Below are 23,410 nucleotides of genomic sequence, written 5' to 3' on the forward strand. Positions count from 1 at the left end.
AAAAAGTCTGCAAAGGTAAGACAGAGAGCCTGAAACGATGGGCCAAGTTTGTATTCTATCCTAGAAGTAATGGGAGCCACTAAAGAGGTCAGATCTGGGCTTCAGAAATATTTTGGCAGCTGTAGGGAGGATGCATTGAAGAAGGGATCCTAAACACAAGGGAGCCAACAGAAGCAGCTCAGGTAGGAAACATCGATGAACAGTGTGAAGGAAGAAGAGATCTAAGAGATCTGAAGAAACAGGATTAGCAAAACTCAATGATGGACAGGGAAAGAGTCAAACCTGGGTGACTAGGATGGTGATACTCTCAGAAAAGGGTGGGGGTGTTTGGAAAAGGGGAGAAGGGTCAGGAGTTCCATTGTGGACAGGTCGGATAGGAGATGCCTCTGGGTCATCTGGGTGATGTATGGCAGGCAGATGACAGTGCCAGACTGGCAGGAATTCTTTGGGCTGGCCATATTTAAATGATCTGCACAAAAATGATCATTGAATCCTTGAGAGTTGGTTTAATCAACGAGATGGGATTGAGGAGGGGCAGCTCAGTGGATTGAGAGCCAGATCTGGAGGTGGGAGATCCTGGGTTCAGATCTGGCCTTATAGACACTTCCTAGCTGTGGGACCCTGGACAAGTCACTTAACCCCCATTTCCTAGCCCTTACTTGGAACCAACACTTAATTGGAATTCCAAGATGGAAGGTAAGGTTTTGTTTTGTTTTTTTAAAGATAGGATTGAGGAAGAAGATCAGGAACCAAGCTATGGAAAACACCCAAGCTTTGAGGATGGGACCTGATGACAATCTAGCAAAGGAGCCAGAAGAATGGTTAGGTAGGGAGGAGAATGAGGAGAGAGCAAGCTTGCAGAAGCTAAGGAGAATATCTAGAAGGGTCAATCTAGTGGGGTGGGGGTGGGGAGGCTGGCAAAATTGCATGGCTCAAGTAGGATGAGAACTGAGAAAAAGCCAACATATCATGTAGTTGAGAGATCACTGGCTCTCTTGGTAATCAGAAATGAAGGTGATGTGAAAACCCAAAATATCAGTGCAAATGTTTTTAAAAGAGCTCCCTGGCGATCTCAGTATGAAATCAGTTTCAGGACAATAATGGGATGGCTAAGGGACTGGGCAATGAGAGAATGGAGGCAACGTGTATGAAGATGGAAGAAACAAGTTTGGAAAGCGGATGAACTGGGATGTTAGGGTGAGGAGATAGCAACGTGCATACGAAGTAGTGTGGTTAGGGCGTTGGGATACTCCATTCCAAATCCTACCTTTGAAACTAGCTTTAGCACTATGGACAGGTCACAACCTGTGCCTCAGTTTCCTCATTCCCTGTTGTACCTACTTCACAGGGTACTTATTTGGCTCAGGGAATGATGAAGAAAAACAAAGGCCATCAATAGTCTGTTAGCACAGTAAGACAGAAAACGTGGAAGGACCAGGGCGAGAATGGAAGAGTGTTCACTAATGCAGGGACTTCTGGGGGTACATCGGAAGAGAAAGGCACCATGGATTGGGAAATAGCCACTTACTACTTGGGCAAGGTTGGGTACTCTAGATGTAGTCTATGATCCCTCGATGGCTTCTTCTGACCAGACAGGCTCCGAGGGAAAGGAGAATACCTGTTTTTTTAATATAGACCCTAAAGGTTGATATGTTCTTTACCCTGGTAGCAGATGGAAAGCATTACTAGAGCTAGCAGAGCTGACCCCAAAGCAAAAAGCAAATGTTATTGGGTGATTCAGCTCCCTTAGCGGTCACAAATTGCAGTATCTCACCAATCTGGTCAATCTGGTAAAGGTGGTGAGTCCGTCATGCCTTCTTTTCTAATTGGAAGGTTCTTGTTCAGATCTTTCCATAAATCTTTCATATAGAATTTATCGGGTAGTGCTGGGAGGTGGAAAGAGTGCTAACCCTGGGAGTCCCAAGTCCAAAGTTCATGTCCTGCCTCTAGAACTGAGTACAGCCTTGGGTGGGAGCTTAACCTTTCTTGGGTCTCAGTAAAGCTCCTTCCAGATCTAGCTCCATGACCTTACTAGTGCACTTAATATTCCATGGCCATCCGTCTGTTACGTCCTATTCTCGCTACATGACCAGCCCATGGATTTTTCTAGTCGTACCTGGTTCTTACAACATTTCTCACATGCAAGTCGTCACTGGAAATATGCTACAATCCATTAGACCCAGTAGTGGGTCCAAATAGTATCTGACATTTAATATGAGAAATGCAAGCAGATTATTGGAGGCTAGAACGTAATCAGAAACACAACCAAATATCACCTTTAAAAAAAACTGAATCGTGTGCCCCGTCTCAGGCCAATTCCCTGCTGAAAGTAGTCCCTCATCTCCGTCGCGTGCCATCTTCTGTCATGGGCCTGGTTTTGGCGATAAGGTAACCTCCAGTATCTGTTAACTCATTTTCTTTTATTTGCTACAGTTAAGGGCAGCATCTGTAGAGCTTCTTTGTATCATTATCATTAAAAAGATTTTAAACGTGGTAAATGAACCTTTGGAAATAACAGTTGGAGGCTCCTATAATCAGAGTCACAAGAGAAACTGCTCCAGGACATAATTCCCTCTTACTCCAAAGGCATGACTTTCTTTGGAAGATATTTCGGAACACAAGTGAAATACCGGTGACGGAGAACACGGCTTAAGTAGGGGTATGTTGGGCCACTAAGGTGACGATATGGGCCATGGGCAGTGTGTGAATCACAGAGGCAGTTGTTTCATTGAAAAGGCTATTAAGAATCATGAAGACATCAGGAAAAGACCCGAGACTGGTTATGTGCGAACCTGGAAAATAATCTACCCTTTTTCTAACAGCCAAAAAAAATTCTCCAACCTGTTTTTAATTAGAGTATGCACGCCCTTCCAACTACCTAGCTAATCAAAATGCTGGTCTAATACTTGATTTGCAGCCAAGACATTACCCCCCGTCCCCCTTAATCATTAGGACTGAGAAACTGGGGGCAATCACAACTTACCTTCCACTGATTGGTCATCAAAAATGTGATTGCCTAATACTAACTGAAAGCACTATAATTTGCTATCACTTTACCCACATTACTGAGCACTGCAAACAATTACTTTCTCTCTGAAACAATTCCAAATTCTCTCCGTTTTCATGGAGCTGTAAGGCCATACTCCCAGAGTGTCTATTTCATTATCTGTATTCTTATTCTGAGTGTGTCACGGACAAAATATCAGCTTTCCCTGTGAAGCGCAGAAAGAGTTGTTTCAATAGGACACCCATTTCTATTCAGAAAGATATGTCATTTATTTAGTGATGATTATCTACACAGATTATCATAAACAATAAAACTGTAATAAAGGGTTTCCCTAGGTTTTTTTTTTAAAACCAACCAGTTTTAGCCAGCTTCTTTGGCTTAATACTGTTATTTACTGTACAGATTACATTCAGTTCTCCATACTGGAATTGGAAAGAGAAGGGAAGGGACTTTTTTGGTGGGGGAAAAAAATTTAAGGAATTTTCAACACAGGTTAAAACCTTACAATGATGAATTCATAATAGATAATCCTGAGATAAAATATGGGAAACAAATGGAATTAAACCAGTACTGCAAGAACCACTGCTCAGTGGATGATACATTGACAATTAGGAGAGCAGGGAGAAGAACATATGAAAAGCTGGCAAAGTTTGGGCGAGTTGTTCCCCAAACACGGCAACTGTAGAACCTGTGGATGGATAATATATACCCTTTGCTTTTGAAAGCATGCTGTACTTTGAGGATGGCTATCCTCGATAATTGGGTTCTGCCAACAGATAGAAAGAAAGAAAAAACAAAAGCTTTATCTGAAGGTATAGAAAAAAGTGTGAATCCCTTCAGAGGAGAAGAAAAGACATTTTTTCCAATTCATATCCTTGAGGCACAAAGGCCAAGGTTCGCTTTTGCAATTCTAGCCCTCTGATCTGGTTTTCGTAGGGGACTCCTCTTACATTTGAGCTGTTCAAGTCTTTCCAAATGAGCTCACTGACTCACCCATTATCAGGAAGGTGTCCAGACCATTCTTTACACTACAGAACTCTTGCAGAGTCAGTCCAGTCAGAAACTAGGACTCCCAGGGGGTGGAAGGGGATTGCCCTGGAGATGTTTTAGAGATGATCCCAAGTGAGCCTTCCTTTCCATTCAAATTCCAGATTCCAAGGCTGCAGAATATTTAGAGCAATCGGCAAAAAGTATTTTCTTCTGTAGCCCTGACATGGAGACAGCCCCCCTATGCAGTCCATTTGCTTGCTTATACGTTACAATGTAAACTGGCTTCTTTCTGGATCAAGTGCCCTTTCCTTTGGCCCTTTACTCTGATTGGATCATCCAAAGAAGCTCTCTTTTCACTTTACCTTGGCCAGGGCTTTAATGCTATCACATTGAACCCCCACAATTACCAACTGAGTTAAGTGTGGCCTCTCTGTTACTGTCCTTGCCCATTCCCCAGAGGGACAATGAGGGGGGCAGGATGGAGACTGCACTAGGAACAGAGAACCAGGGAATCTGGTCCCTGTAAGGCCAATGCCAGACTGAATGAACTCTGAGGGGACCATTGGGTCCCTCATTCTCAATTCTCATTGGGAGAACAATGAGGGGGGGGGGTTGGCTCTGGTAGATCTTTAAGGGCCCTTAGGCTTAGAAAGTTCTAGAATCCAAAGTGGCCACTGTGATACATCTGCAAAAAGAAGAGGTTTCTTCAGATTGCGCAGGAGGTCTCTTACAGTTCTAACATCCTATGATTCTAAGAGAAAAGACAATTTTCTTCCAAGTCATGGTTCTGACCCCAGGACAGCTGGGTTTTTCAGACCATTGAAGTTTTTGCCTCACCTCTCAATGAAAAGGCCCAGCACTCTGACCAGGACAACTCAGGTACACTTGGAGCTGAGCCCTTCCTTAACCAGGTATCCTATTTGTATACTGAGAGCTCTTACTTGCAAAACATATGTGTGTATTGAAGAAGGACTACTTTATTCCTACTTTCTTGATTATTCAACTAAAGTTTTATCTTTATAGGATATAGACTCAGGGGGAGAAGGGATCCGAGCCCATCATCTAGTCCCCAATCCTCATTTTACAGAGGAGAAAACTGAGGCCCAGGGAGGTAGTCATTTGCCAAAGGCCACCTAGGTAGTAGGATTCAGAAGAAAGATCTGAACCCAGGTCCTCTGACTTCTGAGCCAGGGGACAGTGCATGCTACTTCCTTTTCATCTCTGCTAAAGAAAATACCTGGAAAGGAGGGACAAGGGAGGAAAAGTAACATGGAGCTCCTTACTGCATCTCCAATAATGTGACAGATTTGTTTAAAGAAAAACATCGTAATTTTGTTCCTCAGCTTATCAATAATGCCTGAGGCTGCAGAGGATGCAATGTCTGAATAATATTTGGCAGCTGGTTCCTGCTTTATATATTCTGGGGTCAAAGACTATATCCCTTCAAGTACTGGCTTCAGGTTACTCACCTATCTAGACTTGCTCTTATGTAATAAAACTGGATACCTGAATTTAGGTAAGATCCAGGTACCTATCAACTGATTCGATACACATAAATAAGCCCATAAGCCTTCCCATGTCTTGCTACCCAAAGCACATTAAACCTCAAAATAATAACAATTAAAATAGTCTCTTATTATAATCCTATTCTGTGTGAATTCTTCCACACTACTAGAGCTCAAAAAGTTTTTGAAAATGAATACCAGCCATGACAAAAAAGAAGTGCACATTAGAAAAGAGAGGCCGGTCACCAGCTGACAGAAGTATCACAGCATTCTGCTAACTGTTCCTGATTACTGTTTCGGGTCTCCTTCTTCCTATGAGGTAAAGTGTGGCCATATCCTATTGCTGGCCCACCAGGGAAGCCCCTACCCAGAATCTCAAGTGTCATCTGAGATCAGAGACCTCGGCTCCTCACTTAATCCTCCCCGGGGTCCTAATAGTCCTTTATGATTTTTAAATGGAAGTTGCTTCACTCAAAAACCTCATCTTCCCCTTGCATAATTTTAGATGGTAAAAGAAGAGAACATTAAGAGAAAGGACATTTAAGTTTCCTTATATCTGAAGGGTTACTTTCAAATTATGTGGAGAGCTCTAAGCATCACCTGTCCACCTGCCAAAATCATGCATTTCAGCCGAGGGCCTCGTTTCAGCCAGCAGAACATCTTCCTTGCCAACATGGGCTCAAGGGAGTTTCTCCGCCAAAATACTTGAAACAACATAAGGTAGGTAGGTGTTTATCGAATAGCACAGTTGACCTAGAAAGCAGGCCTGGAAATCTGTGGATCTGAATGTCCTTATTAATTAGTTTTCAGATCAATGCTATATTTCAAGAAGACAGGTAAGTATTAATCTTGCAACTATAAGACATTTTCTTTCCTTTTTTTTCTGTTTTTTTTTTTTTTTTTTTTTTTTTTTTTTGTCTTTTCTTTAAGGATAGAAGCAGTTTTCCATCAAATTGTTAGTATAAAGGAATTTTACATATTCTCCAGTAATGTGTAAACCCACATGACTTAGCAGGGGTGTGGAGATGAACACTTTAACAAATCAATCAGTGAGGGGAAGTTACACCAGTCGAGAAAGTAGAGGACAGAAATCCCGCTTAGCCCAGTTCTAGTGTGACCATTCAAATGACTGAAAAATCCTGGGAGTGGTTGGGGGTGCTTTCTGTCCCAGATGTAAATATTGGAATAAAAGGGTACTAGAGAAAAAAGTGGGGTGTGGGAGGAGGGGGGAAGGGAAGGGAAAGTGCAGAGAGAGGAAAGAAGGAGAATACAGAGATGGACTGAGAAAGATGGAGAAAGAAACTCCTTTGGCCAAAGAATCGATACCTTAGAGAAGAATTTTATAGGAGGGGAATGTCAGATTTTCTGATTTTGTTTTTAAATAAATCAGGAATTCTGCTTCAGTGCAAATATGTCACTTGTAGTTTTTTTTTGCTTGTTTTTTAAAGAAACAATTGAAATGCCTTGCAGAGTTTAACAGGAGCAGTTTCCACAGCCTTTGACACTGTTGAGGATTTCTTCTTGGAGTTTCTTCCTTTCTTCCTCTTTGGAGAGATGCTCTTTCTTCCCTTCCCAATTGGTATTATTATTGAACAGAGGGCTGCTCTGAGCATGCCACATTTCTGAATAGATGCTGCCAAGGTTGGAGAGGAGACTATTGTGGGTCCCTCGCTCAACAATTTTACCCTAAAAATACAAACAAAACAAATCAGGTCAGATTAACTCATTAAACTGAACTATTTGTATACATTTGTTATTTATACTATTTTTCCTGCGAAGACTTCTGGAAAATATCCCCTCTTTTATTTTGTAGGCAGAAAAATTGGAGGGGAGCCCCTACCCCATGCCAGATCTCCTGGCTACTAGTCCAGTAGAGGGCTAAGCCCTGAGCACCACTTCATTTGGGAAGAAGCATGTTCAAAGTGTTGTGTTGTATGTACTCTGATGAGCAGGAAGATATTTTTAAAAGTTGAAGTTTGTACACCTGATCAGTAGTTATCCAATAAGCGAGTTTTCTCATTTTCCTGTACTTAAAAGATAATCTCCCTCCCCACCCCACCCCGCCCCCGGCCCCAACCTTCACATGAACTGGAAAATGAAAAGATGTCCACAGGAGGATCTCTTTCTTTCAGTGTCTGACCACCTTTCTTAACAATGGCTATTAAACTGAATGCTATGTAGACCGGGTATAGATTCGAAATTTTAGTCTATGATTAACTTGCTTTGCCTTGACAGTCACTGGGCAACGCAGTGAGAGACAAAATGGATCTTGTCTTTTTTCTTGTTGCTCCTGGTGCTAAGTGATAGGACCTGCCTATAAAAAACAGAAGTTTGGAGTTTGCCCTGGACACTTTGGAGTGATTAATTTATGGCGTCTCACTTGATTTCAGGATAGGCTCTCTGAGAAAGCACAATTTTATGTTGCTTTTGAAAGTCCTATCCACCCTGAAAACAATGGCTCATGATCTTTTCTTAGTCCAAGAACCACTTTGCTGAGACATAAGACCCTGCAGAAATCACTGATCCCCACTGAGTCTTACTCAAGAATAGAAAAAAATAAAAGATACAAAAACCACAGGAAGGTGATATTTTATCAAGCATAATACTAATGAGAGCTGTCCTTAATACATTTAATTTAAATTAGAAACATACCTATAGTGGTATCATGTTTATCAAATCCTAGATTTGGAGCTGGAAAGGACCTCAGAAACTGTCTAGTACAACTCTTACATTTTACAGTTAAGGAAACTGAGGCCCAGAGAGGCTGACCATGCCCATGCCTACTCAGGCGAGGATCTGAACCAAAGCCCTCTGATGCTTGATCCAAAACTTTTTCTCATGGTACTTTACTGCTGATTCATGAATGATATAAGAAACTAGCCCTCCAATCACCTGGAAGATCCTGGAGGACTAGGATTCCCAAAACACTGTTTTAGGAAACTATAACAAAAAACTTAGGAAAACATGCTCTGAAGCATGACTTCTAGTCAAGTAAGTACATCATTACCTCTGCCATTTCAATGGCTAGTTTATCTCATCAGTCTAGATATTCTCCTTCCAGTGATGCAGATAGTACAATGTTCCTTGTCCACGATTTCCTAGAAATCCTCCAAAGAGGAGCCTGCCCTATGTGTCAGAAGCCTTTCCACTAATCTTTTGCACTGCAGAGGTACACCAATGAAGCATGAGGGCTATTCATTGGCTATCCCTCACCGTTCCCATATGGCCAGCCCACTTTCTTTTCTAGTCAAACACCTCTTCCATGATATCCTTTCCGTCACCACTCCTGTAGAATTTTTTGTTGGTACTATGTGACAGCCTACTCATCCTCATCATGTATCTCTTCTCTGACTTTTGGTGAACCATAACTTTTATTTTTTTGTATTCAATAACTTTCAGCCATAGAGTATCTCCAGGAGAAAACTGAAGTAAAAATATGGACAGACTTCCACTTGAGGAGAAGCTTAGAGGTCACTAAAAGCACCGTATAACTTTTTAATCTAATCTGATCTACTTTGTTACTGAGCAGTTGTTTCAGTTGTGTTTAACTCTCCATGGCAGAAATACTGGAGATGTTTGTCATTTCCTTCTCCAGCTTATTTTACAGATGAGGAAACTGAGGCAAAGAGTGTAAAGTGACTTACCTAGGGTCACACGGCTAGGAAGTGGCTAAGGCTGGTTTTAAACCCAGGTCTTCTTGACTCCAGGCCCTAAGCTCTATCTATTGTGCACCTAGCAGCCCACAAATTGATGTACTACTATTTTAGCTCAATTTTGGTCCCAATTCATTGTCCATTAACAGAACTAGTCTGCCCAAAAGGTTCAATTGAATATAATAACCTGGACAACAGGTATTCTTTAACTACTTGACTGTGCCTGTGTGGGGAGATAAGACAAACTCTTTTGAGTGATTAAAGGCTTCATCAGGAGGCCGCACAATATTTCAAGCTAGATGCAATCTGCAACATGTTAACAACAAGGATTTATTAAGCTCTTACTATGTACCAGGCATTATGCTAAGTACTGGGGGATACAAAGAGGTAAAAACTGAGTCTTTAATTCAAGGAGCTCATTCTAATGGAGAAGGCAACACACAGTCTATTGTGTACACAGAAGAAACATGCCTAGAAAAAAGGAGATAATCTCAGGAAGGTGCTAGTAGTGGGGAGAACTGGAAGAGGCTGAGATGAGTTGTAAAATCAGGGAAGCCAGAAGGTAGATATGAAGATGGAGGGTATTCTGGACATGGAAGAAGGCCAGTCAAGAGCTGGAGTGTCACGTGCAAGGAACAGCAAGAGGGCCAGTGCTGCTGCATGATGGAGTGTGTGGAAGGGTGGGGGGAGAAATATATCAGAACAGAAAAGAAGGGACAAAGCTTTAAAGGTCAAACATGGGGGGGCAAGTAGGTGTCTCAGGGGAATGAGAGAGAGCCAAGCCTAGAGACAGGAGGTCCTGGAATCAAATCTGACCTCAGACACTTCCCAGCTGTGTGACCCTGGGCAAATCACTTGACCCCCATTGCCTAGCCCTTATTGCTCTTCTGCCTTGGAGCCAATACACAGTATTCATTCTAAGACAGAAGGTGAGGGGGTTTTAAAAAAAAAGTCAAACAGGATTTCATATTTGATCCTAGAGGTATTAGGGAACTACTGGAGAGGGTGGGGAGTGGAGTAAGGAAGGAGAAGGGGGGGGAGGGGGGGAGAAGAGACAGAGAAAGAGAAAGTGTGTGTGTTTGTGACAGAGAGATGGGACAAAGTCAGTCCTATGCCTTAGGAAGATTGCTTTGGCAGCTAAATAGAGGGACTAAAGTGGGGAGAGACTCAAGGCAAACAGACCCAACAGCAGGCTACTAGAATAGTTAAGGCAGGTGGAGAAGAGAGCCTGTACCAGGGTGACAGTTACGTGAGTAGAGGGAAGATTACATATTAGAGAGATATTGCAAAGACAGAAACAACAAGACTTGTGGCCTATTACCAAAGCACTGACTGGTACAACTCTGGAACTGCTCATTAAGTAACTCTTTGGCTTGTGCCTTGTGGGAATATCTGAATTTACCTCTTTTTGTGCTATCCAGAGCTGCCCAAAGTTTTCAGTGGTCTCTCTCTCAGATGATCGTTTATTTACTTATGCAAATACATAAAAATCACATAAAGAGGCAGCCAGGTGGCATAGTGGATGGAGTGCTAGGCCTGGAATCAGGAAGACCTACATCCAAATCCAGCCTCAGATACTCACTTACAAACTATCTGACTGAGCAAGTTGCTAACCTTCTAGGTCTTTCTCAGTTTCCTCAAAAAAAAAAAAATAAATAAGGATAACAACAGCTCCTACCTCCCAGGGCTGTTGTGAGGATGAAAAGAGCTTTGCATCATTCCTGGCACACAGTAGGCACTTAATGTTTGTTTCTCTTCCTCCCTATGTATGCGCATGTTGTATTCAACTGGAGATGATTTCCTGGTAGAAGGTAAGCTCCTTGCTTTCTACTACTAAAATACCACACAGTAGGTTCTGAATGAATGTTTGGTGACTTTCATATCGGCACTTAGTCTAGGGGTTGTTAACCTAGGGCTTGTGAATTTAAAAAATACTTTGATAACAGTAGTTCAATAGAACTAGTTTCCTTGTAACATTCTAGATTTCATTTTATAGATTTAAAAACATTATTCTGAATAGCTAGTAGGCTTCCCCAACTCCTGCCAAAGGAGTCTGTGATACCCAAAAGGGTAAGACTTCTTGCCCTGTCCAAGATTCTCATTTAAAATCATCACCATTGCTGCCACCAAAATGAACACCAGCAGCAGGGGTTTTCTAGGTCCCCTTCCCAAACGACCCTCAGTCAGTCCAAGGACAAAGTCCTAGGCTGGGCTTGAGGGAGCTGGAATCCTGCCTAATTTCCTTGTACCTCTGGTCAAGTTCCTTTCTCTCTTGGGGTCTCCTCTGCACAATCAAGGGGCTTGGTGTAGAGGGTATCTAATATCCTAGTTTTCAGTACCTTTTGGCATTCTGGTACCAAATCCAAAAAAGACTGAATCAATCCAGATACTGAAAGTCACATCCAATCTAGACCAGGCTGCTCCCTCCCTGGGCCTCAGTGTTCTCCTTTGTAAAACAAAAGGGATGGTCTGAATGGCTAGCGAGCTTGGCCCATCTGTTTCCTAAGTTTGTAGATGAAATCAATTATATCCAAAGACAGGTCTAGCTCAGCTGGTGGAGATGCAGGGGGGACCCCACAGCTGGAGGAATAGCAGATGATGTGGCCATAACAAAGCAGGGTCCCTGTCTACCCTCAGAATCACATGGAAGTTGGCAACATCAGGGTCAAAGGCCCCAAAGTGTGCATCTACCCAGATGTGTTCATGCAGTGAGACGTGAATGGGATATCCTACCATGATGAGGACACTCAATATAATGTGTACACGGGAGGCCAGTCAAGGCTGCTCTGCTGCCTCTCTCCGACTGATCATGACCCAGGCCCAGGAGCAGCCAGCCCAAAGCTTGGTTGGATCCATTTGGGATGTGTGGAAGACAAATTATATGCTTATGTCTCCATGCAAGAAGAATGGGCCATTGGAAGGTAAGCTCCTTGAGGGTGGGAACTGCTGCCCTTGGTTCTCTGCATTTTCAGTATCCAGGCCAGGGCCTAGCCCAGAATGGAAGCTTGATAAAATGAACCCAATGATATTGCAGATGAAGAGACTGAAGCCCAGAAAAGTAATTTGCCCAAGGTCAACACAGGCAATGAATGGTCGAGATAAGACCAGAAACAGACTGATGTAGTGGAGAGAATACTGAATTTGGAGTGAGAGGACCTGAGTTTCAACCCTGGCTGTGCTTCTTACTACATGTATGACCGTAGGCAAGTTGCTTAGCCTCCCTGGGATTTCATAACCTCACCTGCAAAATGGGAATAGAAGAATTCTAATTTCACCAGATTATCATAAGAACATTGTTTTGGGGCACCCAGATGAAGCGATGGATTTAGCATCAGGGTCCTCAAATCCTATCTTAGATATTTACTAGCTGTGAAACCCTGGGCAAATTTCTTAACCTCTCTTTGCCTCAGTTTCTTCATTTGTAAAATGGAAATAATAATAGTGTCCATCTCACATGGTTGTTGTGAAGATCAAATGAGATATGTAACATATAATATAAATGTTGTTAAGATAAGCCTCAAAGTGCTATTGAAATGAGTTACTGCTTTCTTATGTGACTTCTGCCTTAGTGAAGTGCTTTTTACCACACCACATATCACAAGGAACCAACATAACTTTGCATAATGCATTAAAAAGGCCACTGCATGATCACATCAGCTTCCATGGAGGCAGGTATCATTGTCTCATTTCTCTGCAGATGGCTGCCAAATGCTCCCACCACACACAGCTCTACTCTTCCCTCTGACGTCCAGTTCTCTCACCAACTGCCTGAAGAAAGAAAGTCTCACTGGCATCTTAAGCTTATCTTTCCCTCTCTTGAACTTCCCTATTTCTGTTGAGGGCACCACCAGCCTTCCGGTCAACCAAATCTACATTTCTCTTATCTGCCACCGTTTCTCCACTGACATGGCCATTACCCTAGTTCAGGCCTTTGTCAACTCAAACTGGACCATTGCTCAAACCTCTTGACTGGACCCCTAGTCTACAGACTCCCCTCTCCTTTATATTGCAGACAGCTGCCAAGCTAGATTTCCTGAAGTCCAGATATTACCATGTCACTTCTCTGTTCAAAAGTCTTCAGTGGCTCCCCATTTTCTCTAGGGTAAATCAGAAACTTTCCAGCAGTATATGAAAAGCCCTCCACAATCTGGTTCCAACCGACCTTTCCAAACTTACTGGCAGGTTCCTATCTTATGGCTTACCTACTGCTCACCAGACTCTGCATTCCATCTCTGGCTATGTTATCTGAAGCCTACCGTGTCAACATTCTGGGCCTCAGCTTTGTCAGCAGTAAAATGAAGGGATTACAGTGGATGACTTCAACATCCCTTTCAATTCTAAAGCTACAGTTATATATGGTTTTATTCAGTTCACCAGACATTTAGGTCTGTTTTTTGCAATTAATAAAAATCAACTTTCTCTCCCTCCCAATTCCCTCTTGCCTAGAATGTACTCCCTCTTTATCTAGAATTTTCTTCAAAGATGATTTCATCAAATGCCACCTCCGACAAAAAGCCTTGAATGCAGAGGCTGTTCTATTTTTGTCTTCATGTCTGGCCTCAGTGCCTGGCACACAGTAGGCACACAAACGTTTGTTCAACCTATACAATAACAACAACATTGTAAGGACAAACAACTTTCAGACTCAGGAACTTTTTTCAACACAATAACCAACCACAATCCCAGAGAGTCAATGATGCCGTATGTCACCCACCTCCTGATATAGAAGCAATAGACTCAGGAAGCAGATGGAGACACATTATTTGGATACAGTCAATGTAGGAACCTGTTTTGTGCAACTGTGTATGTTTGTTTCAAGAGTTTTGTCATTCTTTTTGTACCCATCCCCCAATTAGGGAGTGGGGTGGAGCGCAGGGTATGTGTTATGTTAGTAGAGAGAGGAAATAAGATTCGTATTCATTAAAAAATCCACAATTAACTGTTTGGTGAATTATATAAAATCCTATATAACTTTAAAGTTAAAAGTGATCTTCAAATTGTTCACTGTATTCCCTTCGTTTTCTTGAGTGGCGAAGTGCCAGGCTAGAGATAACATGCTTGGTCAGGGGCAGAGAGGGTGCCAGGCAGGATCCTTGGGTCCCCAAACCCTGGCCAGTGCTGTTTCTATTATAGCAGCACTGCCTGGCCTTGAGCTCAGTAGCTACGTTTATTCCTTTGAGGAATGGAAGAGACTGAGGCCTCACTACAAGAACAGAAAACCGGAGGCTCTCCTGCATTAGAAAGGAGGGAAATAACCCTGGCATGGTGAGAGGCATTCTCTCCCTCTTTTTTTCAGCCCATCTTTGCTCTCCTGGCTGCCATTTTGGCATCCTTCAAAGTGAAAACACACTTAGGCATTTCCTTCCAAAGTCAATGTCACTATGGGTCCATGCAATAAAAGGCATGAAATGATAGCAGCAATGGGATTGCCTCTAACAACCAAAGAACATGGGTGGAAAAAAAGAGAAAATTTCTGTTCAGCCACACACAAGCTCTGAATGACGCTTTGCAAGCCAGAAGCGAATTCAGTTCAATTCCATCGAAAATGATTGAGGGCCTCTACTATCTACTATCTGCTAAGTGCTAGGGACGCAAAGACAAAACCAATACCACCCTACCCTCGAGGAGCTTACACTGGGCTGAGGACAGGCAAATATAACGTAGAAGGAGTGTCAAGAGCAAGAGAGGACAAGTGGTGATCAAGAAAGGTGCCAGGCCTAAAGCAGACCGTGAAGTCTGCGTTATGCTTTGGAGGAAGCCCGGAATTCTATGAGATGGAGCCCTTGTGCAAAGGCATGTGTCTGTGGGCATTTGGAGCAAAGTTGAGACTATGGAAAGGGTATGAATGTAACACTTCCAAAGGCAGGTGGGAAGCAGATACGGAGAGCTACAAATGCCAAGTGAAAGATTTACTATCTTATCCTAGAGATGCAAGGGAGCAGTTGGAAGATCTTCTTTAATAGGGCAGTGACTCAGTCAGGTATGTTTTTTAGCAACATCAGTTTGGCAGCTGGGTGAAGACTGGATTGGGGGGGGGGGGGGCAGGGAACATGAAGGAGGAAGACCAATTAGGAGGCCAGTTCAATAAACACGGTGAGAGGCTGGGTAACCAGAGACAAGGGAATGCATCATAGATATGTTGTCTCACTGAAACTGGCAAGACTTGTCAACTGAGAGGATAGGGAGGGGGAAAAAATGGAGAAGTCACGTATGACACCTGGGTTCTAAACCTGGGAGACTAGAAGAATGGTAGCATTCAACCAAGATACATAAGTTTAGAGGAGGGACGCACCGGGTCTGAGGGGAAATGGCACGTGCATCTGTTTGGCTGGGATGAGTCTGAGATGCACTTTGAGAGAAAGGCTAAGGTGTGGACCTGGAATTAGGACTGTTGGTGGTCTGGTTAGGAGAAGCTTAGTATTGGGAGGCAACCATTTTTTCAGCCGTATCAACTCAAGATGGTCAGCAGATTATTTAAATATGAAACCTAGAGCTTGTTCCCTTGCTACTAACAAAGTAGTTCTGATTTGTTCAAAATTAAAGTCCGACATAAAGCTTCAAAGTGACAAACTGGAGAGTGAACCATCAGTCTGCTAATCCACACTGACATGATTTGTGTAAGAAAGACTAAAAGCACACAAATGCATACCCGGAGACTATTCCTAAAGGCCACTGAGCAGGCACTAGCAGTAGCAACAATATCAAAGGGATACTTTCCAAGTTCCTCATTTAAAACACTCTGGTACATATCTATCGCCTGATATAAATTGGGGCCAGGAAAAGTAGTCTATTCTATAATGAATGGTAACGTGTTATGATCAATCCAATAAAAGACTCTAAGGTCTCAGGTGCACAGATAACGGAAATTGATTGTATAGACACATCATGCAACTGAATGCTTCATAGGACATTTTACTGGTATGAATAAACCACAGTGGCCCATGGACCCCACCAAGTAATTTGATATATAAAAGGTGAGCAAGAATGCTTCCTCTATCTGTACGCAGGCTTTGAAAATTATAGGGAATTGATGGGTTTATTTGTTTGCTATAAGGGGAAAATAACCATAGAAAAAGCTGAAATGGAAGGCAGAAAGTGAGTAATTGTAGAAACAGTCCAATAGTAAGGCTTTTTTCATCCCTTCCTCCATTTACTCGTTACTCGGGAAGGAGACAAAAGAAATGATAATAATTTCCAAAGGTCACCAATCACAACGGTCTTATGCTGATTTTCAGCACAATTAGATGGCACAATCTTAGAGCAAGTCTCTCAAAAGAAATGAAACAAGCTGTCACTTTACCTTCCTTTCCTTACTCACAATGGCTGGGTTTGAAAATTTTACCATTCTACATGAGGGATAATTTTCTTTGGGGATATGAAGGGTCTGAGGGAAATATGTAACACGGCAAAAATGCCAAATGCTCAACAGCAGATTTCACTTAGAGCTGAAGAGGAAAAGGAGAAATTAATCATTATATACATTCCCTGTGAAAACGGCTTCTAGCATCCCTCCCATTCAATGCTGTCCTATTGTACTTTTGGCCTTTAGCACTCTGCTACACAATGAGTTATCCCATGGGTGTGGTTTCAAAAAAAGCAGGGACTCTAGAGGTCATCTGGTCCCAAGGCCACATCTAAAAAGGAAATGAGTCTAGCACTTTATATGCTGCCAAGAGAAGACACCTCCCAAATGTAATTCTGTCATGGTTACCTCCCAAGGAAGCCACAGGGACTAAGAGGCAGCATGCTGCAGTGGAGCTGGGGCATCAGAGAAGCTGGGCTCCATTTCCAACTCTGCTCCACTACTCCCTATGCAGGTGATGCTGCACAGGGCCCTTTGCTTCTCAGGGCCTCAGCTTCCTCATCTTAAAATGAAATGAAGGGAATGGGTTGAATGAGCTCCGAGATCCCTTCTAGCTCGAAATCTCTCATCTTATGAATTTCACATATTCTATTAGGACTATTTTTAGCTTAGGCCTCACCATTAAAACAAATCCCAGTGTTCTCAGATGACTAAACTTTGGAAAGTAATAATCTCTCACCTGATCCAGGACAATGATTTCATCTGCATCAATCACGGTTGATAATCTGTGTGCAATGAAAATAGATGTTCTGTGTTTCACCATGTCCCTCATGGCACTGAGGATATTCTGCAAATTTGGAGATGGAGAAGGGAAATAAGATTTAAAGATCAGGTAAACAGTGTGTTGACATACACAGATACACATATATATCGCATCACATCTTTCCTAAAGGAAAGTCAATCTAAGCATTTAATGTTGTCATTAATATTGAAGAACTTGGGCCAGTGACAGAATACCTCAGCTAATCTGTGGACAGGAGTAATCACAAGAAAGAAGAAAGGAAGGCCAAACATGAAGATGACAAAGAATAACTCAAAAGAGTCAGGGCAAGTCTCTTATTAAAAATGGCGTATATGGGGGCAGCTGGGTAGCTCAGTGGATTGAGAGTCAGGCCTAGAGATGGGAGGTCCTAGGTTCAAATCCAGCCTCAGACACATCCTAGCTGTGTGACCCTGGGAAAGTCACTTGACCCCCATTGCCCACCCGTACCACTCTTCCACCAAGGAGCCAATACACAGAAGTTAAAGGTTAAAAAAGAAAGAAAAAGAAAAAGAAAAAAAATGGTGTATATCAAAGAAGCTAGAGAAAAATGAGGCTTGCTATCTTTTAGAAAATCTTGGTCAACTGGCACCACATAGAGCATTGACGATAAACATTCTGTCTGTCTATATTTTTCTCATCTAGTTAATGAGAGGAAGAACAAAATGTGAAGGGTGACCCAAGCAACAGTGCACAAAAGGTGGGTAGGTGAGGCGGCACACCTGCCAGCCAGCAAGGGGAGAAAGATGACTTCCCTGTCCCTGAACTGAGCATCAGTAGGAGGTGAGTCTAGGACACTGTGGTGGCGGCGGCATTTGAGTGTGTCTTGGTTTTTTAAAAATTGATCTTTCTAGAAAAGACACTGCTCTCTGCTGCCTTTAAAGCACAGCTGCATTGAACAAAAAGTTGCCTGTGTTTGGCAAGCTCAAAGTAAAGGCAAACAGGAAAAATATCTACCAGATATATAGTCCCCTCCATGAATCCAAGTGTATTACAAAGTTCTGAATTCTGGCCTACTATAGGGAGCTACTCAGAGAAAGCAGTCTGCGTTCTAACAGTAGAGGCAACACAGAAACTGACTTCAACTGTGAGACAATGACAAAATGAGAGTGGGAAATAATGGGAAGGAGTGAAAGCAATTTGCTTTAAGTGGTACCTCTCGGGTTTTACACGTCTCTATATCTCTGGGGAATGTTCAGAGTTCTTGACTGAGTTATTACTCTTTGGGTAATATGCCAGAGGTCCCTGGTCTGCTTATTTAATAATAATACCTCTTTTGTACCCAGCATTTTTTTTAAAACCTCGCTTTCCATCTTAGAATCAATACTGTGTATCAATTTCAAGGAAGGAGAGAGGTAAGGGCTAGATAATGATTTGCCCAGGGTCACACAACTATGCCAGATTTGAACCTAGAACCTCCTGTCTCTAGGCCTGGCTCTCAATCCACTGAACCACCTAGTTGCACCCACCCCTGGAACTGGTACTCAGCATTTTAAGGTCCATAAAATGCTTTCCTATGCAGTGAGGCAAATGCTGTGAGTGTTATCTGAATTTCAGAGATAAAGAAACTGAGGTTCAGTACAGATTCCAGCACATGATGCACTTTTAGTTCATTTTAAGGCTCTAACACTCCTTCCCTCCCAAACTCCATTATCTACACTTAAACAGGGCCCTTCAACTCCCAGGAATGACTTCTGGTAAGAATTTCAAGGTAGTTGAGAGGAGATATATTCACCAAGTTGGAGAACTTTGGACACCCTTCATAGTATACTTTGTAGGTAGCTAACAGGGGGATGGCGCCATTCGGGGGGCACTAGGAGGGGACAGGAGAACCTTGGGTTTAATAACATAGCCGATCATTAAATCCATTCAGATAAAGTGTGGATCAAATAATAGCTACTGACAACTTACCTCTCTACCCCCAAATCTGTTATAAGATGGCTAGTCAATAAGATTGGTAGCTCGCTCTATCCTTTACCACCAGATGTTCCATGTATATTAAATAAGAAGCAGAACAAGTGAGGGCTATTTGCAAAACCACATTCGGCTACTTTCAGTTCTAGATAAGGAGCTTAGTTCATGGAATTATTGCTGCTGCCGAGAGCCAGGCTTTGGTGCTTAATGCAAGGGTGTGGCTCTGAAGGCTGATGCAGAAGCTGTGGCGGTGTCATGACTCTGGTGTCACAACATGCTGATGTTTCTCAGCCCTCCCTGTGAAATGAATAGAAACTGATAGCAGCCCTGCAGGTTACCGTGTACCTGACTTGCATCTTAGTGAGCTGCTCTGGGATGAGCAAGAGGCTTTCTGGTGTGCCGTGTGTCAAAAGCATTTATGTGACTTCTTTTAATGAGTGTTAAGTGACAACCAGACACCTCCACATGAGATGGGCAAGAAGGCTTCTGCCTCAGTAAGCATCCAAGGTGAATCCAGCAGCTTTGGGTGAGGCAAGGTTAGGGCTTCAGCACAGGGTGTCACACTGTTCCGACCTGAGGCGAGTTTGCAAATGGACTTGACATTCCTATGTCTGGCTCAGTACAACTTGGCAATCTTGAGGACAATCCAAAGAAGGGGTCAATGGCACCTCCTACTGACCACTTACACTAGAGGGATATCAAAACCTTCAAGGAATATAGCTACTTTACAGTTACCTCCTCTGGAAAAAAAAAAAAAAGATAGATCATGGAGAAACAAAGCAAATCTCTACATGGTCATCCTAATTTACCTCTTCGGTGATTGAGTCTAATGATGATGTAGCCTCATCATAGAGAATGACAGGGGGGTCCTTCAGAATGGCTCTGGCGATCGCTATCCGCTGCTTTTCTCCTCCTGGCAAAGAAAGAACTCTTAGGGAGGGTTAGGGATACATATATCACCGCCTCAGGATTTCCATCTATCACCAGGTGACAACCTCAACATCTCCCAGCACTCCCGAACTGAACAACACTGCTCATTTTGAGTTACAAGATTGAAATTGTAAATGTGAGCCACTTAGGGAACATCTCTGGGGAGCATCAGGAAGGTAAATTTTAAGATCGGATTTTCTGTTCCAACAAATAAGTAAGGAAAGCAGGGAGGGGTGATTACAACTTTGATTATAGATTACAATGCTAGAATAACAAACAGATGAACAGCTTAGATGTTGTACCAGCAGCCACAAAATAACCAGTGGCAGTATTCCCAGAAATATGCCCGTTACATAGTACTTTAGGTTTTGGGAGAAAGCGCCGAATATTTTATCAGGACACGCTACAGATAGGAAATTTCAATAGATTAAGAATAGAAGAGATTAAGTAGGATACCTAGAATTTTGGGGGAAAAAATTGAAAAAATGGAATTTGGAGTGTGGTATTTTATATTTGAAGGCATATTTGACTAGATTAAGCCAATGAGCTACACTTTTATTTCTGTTTCTGGGAGTCACACCAAAGAGTGTGTATGGTAGAAGAGTCCTTTCCACAAAATCCGCAAAGATTAACGATATTTACTGAAGACCCCTAACTTCCCTTTAGAAATTTACAATGGCTATCAAACCATATTTTTTGAAAGTTGGAAGGGATCTTGGAGATCTAATGAGAGGGGGAGAGAGAGAGAGACATATTACTATAGAAACCTGCCTATGTACAGTATACTAAGTATAATGGACTAATTTCTTCTTTGAATAATGAAGCGCTTCAAGGTCATCATTCTAATTATAGTAAAGTATTACAAACAGATGGATAGATGGTAAAAGGGAATAGTTTGGAGATGTATTAATGCTATGAAGTACTCCAAAGAGAAATTTCTAGGCTAAGTCACTAACCATAGCATGAGACTACCTTGAAGATAAACCGCCAGATTGGCTAAATGAGGACAGGCCTCACTTATACCTCAGTAAAAACATTCTTCAACACAGCAAAGCACATACTCTCTCTACCATAGCGGATCTTCCCTATCACCTACCAGGTTCCTTGTTGAAATGATCTTATGGGCAAGTCCTGTCCTAGAACCCTTACTTCTCCATGTGCAGATTACTAGATATACTTCAGGTCCCTCTCTCCTTAAGAGTCCAATGTTCTCTTCTCCCTAGGTAGGCACTAGTTAAGTTTTTTATTCCATTATCACTACTTTTCTTTTGAACTCCTCCACTGTACCCTTCATTAGGCTACTTTGCCCCAGTCCCAAATTACTAGTAATTCATCTCTTTCTTAATGGGAACACTCCAGCAAAGGCTAAAGAGGATGTACAGAGCATTCCTGCATTGTTTAGAAGGCCTGACTAAATAATTCATAATCACAGGATATCAAAGCTGGAAAAAACTCATTAGATACCATTTACTATCAATCCCTACTTTCATAAAGGGAGAAACTGAGGCCAAGAGAGTAAAGTGACCATTTTTCCACTCGGAAGAGTCTAGCATCCCAGGAAGGATGAGTATAGACTCTATTTCTCCTGAAACAGAAGGGAGAATCTTTCTTTCTGAGATGCATTAAGGTCCACTAAATGTCCAACGATATGGGAAGGGACATGGATTTGGAACTTTCCTCAATAGATGTGATATTAAAAAACTTCAAAATAATTCCAAGCTAGCATTTGTAATAAATGTGGCAATGCTCAAAACAAATATCTTTGACCCTCCCTCCATCAACGCCCTACTTCTGTGCCTCACAGTGGTGTGGAACCAATTTTGGGTCTCTGCAAACAAGGTCACCGCAGCTCAGGTACAAAGGGTGAACTGTCTAACTGTTCTGTCTTGTATGAAGACCTGCCTAGCTACATTCAGAAAGGGTCACTACCAGAAGGTTGGCTACTCCATGATGAATTGTTTTCTACTTCAACAACTTGTAAAGACAAAGGTAGGGAGAGGCTAGGATCACACCAATGATCCTTGAAGTACTCAAAGCAAGAACCTTCTTCTACTCTGCTGAGGGGAGAGGCAGAGCAGCGAGAGGAAGACTCCAGTTGAGGACCACTGTGTATATCACATCATACTTGTCTGAAGCACTGGTTAGTTTGCTGAACTATTTTTTCCCCCTCTCTTTATTCTTATTCTAAGGAATGGCTCTCTGGGAAGAGGACGGAGGAGGGATATAGCAGGAAACATAGATGATCATCCAAAAAGAAAGAGACTATCAATAAAAATTTATTTTAAAACAAGACCAGAAAAGGCATTTGTCAAATGTCAAACTTAAGTCTATTTCATTAAACCAAGAAGGAAACGAAAAGGTTTATTTTAGGCAAAATGCAGTCCAGTTAACAGGTTCAGAAATACAAAGGTTGATAATAACAACAAGAAGAAATCAAAACTAACACACACACACAGAATAATAGAAAATTTTATTTTTTAAGCAGAATATTTGGAACTTAGCTCCCACTATCTTTAAAAGGTGCTGAGGTTTCCTTCCTAAGCCACAATGACTTAATCCACATTGCAGTGTGTGGTTCAGTCCATCAATCAACAGACATTTATTAAGGAGATTCTTACTTTGTGCAGGGCAAAACCAAACCAAGCCCTGATACCTATCTTCAAGGAGGGAGACAACACATACATAAGTGGGTGCACTGAAGGTATATATGGAGTAGATGAAAAGAAACCTTAGAGGAAAAGGCATTAATGGAGTGAGGTCAGAGACAAGGGATTGGGAAAGACGTGAAGAAAGTGGAATTTGAGCCAAGTGTTGAAGAAAGCCTGGGAAACTGAGGCAGGGATGAGGGTACCAAGCATGATGGTCAGTACAAAGGGCCGGAGCAGCAAGATTTAATGTCCTATGCAAGGAATGGCAAATGAATCAGCATTGCTGAATCTTCTAAGTCAAAAGGCACATTATGAAGGGATTGGTATAACGACTTCTCTTTTGATTCGAGAGGTAACCAAAAGCATGGATTGGAGTGGAAAGGGCCTTGAGGCAGGGAGACTGAATAGAAGGCTACTGCAGTAGTCCAAGGCAAAAGGTGCTAAGGAAATGTAGAGTCAAGGATGATACTGAGGGTGAGAGCCTGGGTGAATGAAAGGATGGTAATGCCCATAACAGAAATAGTGGGGAAAGGTACAGCTAGGCAGTTCAGGCCTAGAGTCGGGAGGACCTAGATTCAAAGCTGGCCTCAGGCACTTCCTAGCTGTGTGACCCTGGGCAGGTCACTTAAGCCCCCCCCCC

At 42.4% G+C, this 23,410-nt stretch overlaps 1 protein-coding gene across 1 annotated transcript in view; it reads right to left on the minus strand.

Moving 5' to 3' along the window:
• Positions 1-3,266: 3,266 nt before the first annotated feature.
• The window catches only part of ABCB7 (ATP binding cassette subfamily B member 7), a 155,881-nt gene continuing 135,737 nt past the window's right edge, over positions 3,267-23,410 (minus strand). Inside the window, exons 14-16 of the mRNA XM_044682798.1 lie at positions 20,002-20,105; positions 17,198-17,305; positions 3,267-7,188 (exon numbers count right to left, since the gene is read on the minus strand). Coding sequence (XP_044538733.1) covers positions 6,976-7,188; positions 17,198-17,305; positions 20,002-20,105 — 425 coding nt within the window. The 3' untranslated portion in view covers positions 3,267-6,975. The remainder of the gene's footprint in view (positions 7,189-17,197; positions 17,306-20,001; positions 20,106-23,410) is intronic.

The sequence above is a fragment of the Gracilinanus agilis genome, chromosome X (genome assembly GCF_016433145.1).
Source record: "Gracilinanus agilis isolate LMUSP501 chromosome X, AgileGrace, whole genome shotgun sequence".
In the NCBI taxonomy this organism is placed as follows: Eukaryota; Metazoa; Chordata; class Mammalia; order Didelphimorphia; family Didelphidae; genus Gracilinanus; species Gracilinanus agilis.